This window comes from Ursus arctos, chromosome X (assembly GCF_023065955.2).
Source record: "Ursus arctos isolate Adak ecotype North America chromosome X, UrsArc2.0, whole genome shotgun sequence".
Taxonomy (NCBI): domain Eukaryota; kingdom Metazoa; phylum Chordata; class Mammalia; order Carnivora; family Ursidae; genus Ursus; species Ursus arctos.
The window spans coordinates 60573984-60576564 of NC_079873.1; the positions used below are offsets into that span (position 1 = coordinate 60573984).

At 37.3% G+C, this 2581-nt stretch overlaps 1 protein-coding gene across 1 annotated transcript; it reads right to left on the minus strand.

Moving 5' to 3' along the window:
• Positions 1-746: 746 nt before the first annotated feature.
• Positions 747-1595, minus strand: LOC113246589 (trafficking protein particle complex subunit 13-like). The gene has a single exon (XM_026487190.1). It carries the CDS (start codon positions 1593-1595, stop codon positions 747-749), a length of 849 nt encoding a protein of 282 aa, XP_026342975.1.
• Between the last annotated feature and the right edge of the window lie 986 nt (positions 1596-2581).

Here is a 2581-nt window from a genome sequence, read left to right on the forward strand (position 1 = left end):
TCTGTTCTTGCACTTACTGAGGTGACCATTTTGGTTCAGAGTTCCAGACATCATCCCTAAATTTGCAAACTTACTAAATCTACTTAAGAAAGGAAGTAGCACGTTTTAAGTGTGTGTGTATAAAAGAAGGCTGATTTTTGGCTTGGAATAAAAAGGAAAAACCATTAGACTATTTGTTAAGCACCAACTGACTAATCCAAGTAGTATTCACAAGGGCTCCTGCAGGGATAACAACTGATGATAACAGTTCATAAAATTTTACCAAGAGCCAGTTCAATGCGTCACAGAAATCCAAGCCCTGATAATTTGGAATACTATTTAAAAGATTGTCTTTTAAAAGTAGCAAATGTCAACATGCTTAAATAATGAGAGTCATCCTGAATTATATTAAGCACTGTCGTTGGTAGTTACTTCTCTATTGACTGAAAAGGAGAGAGGAAAAAAATAAAATAGGGTAAGTTGAAATCTTGACAAGTAAGCTATAATAATCATTTAAATTATCAATATACCACTAAGACTTTATATTTTCAATGCCAGCTTTACTAAAACAAGAAATGTTAGAAAGTATTTAAGATGAAAATCAATAGATTGATCTTTCCAAAATCAATGAATGGTTAATTATCACAGGCATTCACAGTCTCAAAGGAATTAAATGAAAATAATCTGTTTGCTATTAGTTGATCATTTTGATGTTGACAAATGTATGTAAAACTTCTCTAGGGAAGGAATAACACTAGAAATTTTCTTCAGTTTTTCATTTTAACCATGGAAGGTATTACACAGACCTTTGCAAGGTTATTACAGACACACTTTTTTTTGGATTTTTTGTCTGTTATCTGTACGCCAGAAACAACTTGCAGGCCCAGTTTTAAGGACAGTAGTGTCAGGGTGAGGCAGAGAGATGAACTTGGGGGCAGCCTTCCAAGATACCTTCCTGAACTTCCACACCAACGAACAGAATCTGTATCACACATCTTCAAAACCAATTTCATTTTCCTACCACTGCAGTTTGTTATCTTACAGACAACATGAAAAGGCTCTTCTAGAATTACAGTATCTGGGATTTTTTCCAAAGACACCGTCATGTTTCCATAACCTGGAGCCTCTCTTTCAAGCTGGATTGTCTGTAGCATTGCCATTTCACCTAGATTTCTCTTCCACACTATATCCAATTTTCCCATTTCTGTTAGTCCCTTAATGATACCAGCTTTATCTGAAAATTCCTGTTTGAGTTCAAGGTAGTATAAATACTGGCGTCCTTCCATTGACTGCAAAAATGTTCTTGTTCCAAAGGTACACTCGTCTTCACCAGATTGATTGACAGTATTTAATTCTGCCCCAGTGTACATTTCGGGTGGGTTTAATGAAACCTTTGGTATAAAGACAGTTGAAGATGAACTATTCTGAATTTGGACTTCAAGAAATAAGTCACTCGTCTCTGAATTATAAAACTTAGTTTTAACTTCCAATGGTGAGAAGAAAGGAAATAAGCACAGTTTACTAAGAAACATCTTTCCTCCACACTGTGTTGCATAGAAACTGAATCTACAGGTATGACCCTTCCAGTGTCCTTGCTTTGTCATGAATGACATCATTACTACAACAATTGGATGTATGTTCTGCCATGGTAGCCATGGAGACCAAAAGACCTAAAGGCTAAATTCTTGTCTGAAAATCAGTACTTTCATCATGATATTTGCAACTTAATTGCAATCATTGGGAAGTCTCACATAAATGGAATTTTTTCTCTCAAAATGTAGTTCTAAGGATTTATGATAAAGTCAACATTTCTCCCAAACATTGACATTTCTGGTAGGAGGCCACTAGTCCTGGGCTGGTTAGAGAAATTACCAGGTAAGTTGCTATATTCACATGTAACTAGAAAGTTAGTGAATGAACTATGCTTAATAGATAACACCACTTTGAGTGTCATAAAAATCTGTCTGGGTGGATTCCATTCCATTTTGACCACAATTTTGCCTCACTGTTTTATAAAGCACTAGAGTTAGTTTGAGTCAGGTATGGTGAGATGACAGACATGGAGATAACTAATTTTGAATGAAGAGTTTTTTACTTAAAATTCCCAAGACAATGTGGCATGAGGATGCACTAGGGTTGGTCAGAAGACAGGAGTGAGAGAAACAAATGGTTGTAAGTCTTTATTAGGATTACTGTGGGAAAGACAAAGCAGAGCAAAGTAAGCAGACTAAGGCTGGCTACTTTGAATAATGTCAGCAGGCTCCTGGCTGAAGGAACTCTCCCTAATTTCCTGGTACTTGCCCCTGAGGTGATATAAGGGCAAGGGGATAGTGGGTCAAACTGAGAGCTCCATCGAGGAGGTAGTTGGCTGGTATGGGCTCTAGACTGGTTGGTTTGCATATGACAGCATTGTCACAGAGGAGTCATATGCTATCTAGAGGAATTAGCTTGCCCTGGGAAGGGCAGTCTCTCCCTGGCCAGCAAAGCCCCAAGATTTCAAAACACCATACAACACAGATGATTTTTTTTAATGTGAGTAATATACTCAGTGGATATAGTCCCTGGGAAAAAAAGGTACAAGTAGGCCCAGAACAAATCAAGG

Bases quoted from the DNA above. Each gene is read 5' to 3' on its own strand.
- LOC113246589 (XM_026487190.1), bottom strand. From the start codon at position 1,595: ATGATGTCATTCATGACAAAGCAAGGACACTGGAAGGGTCATACCTGT.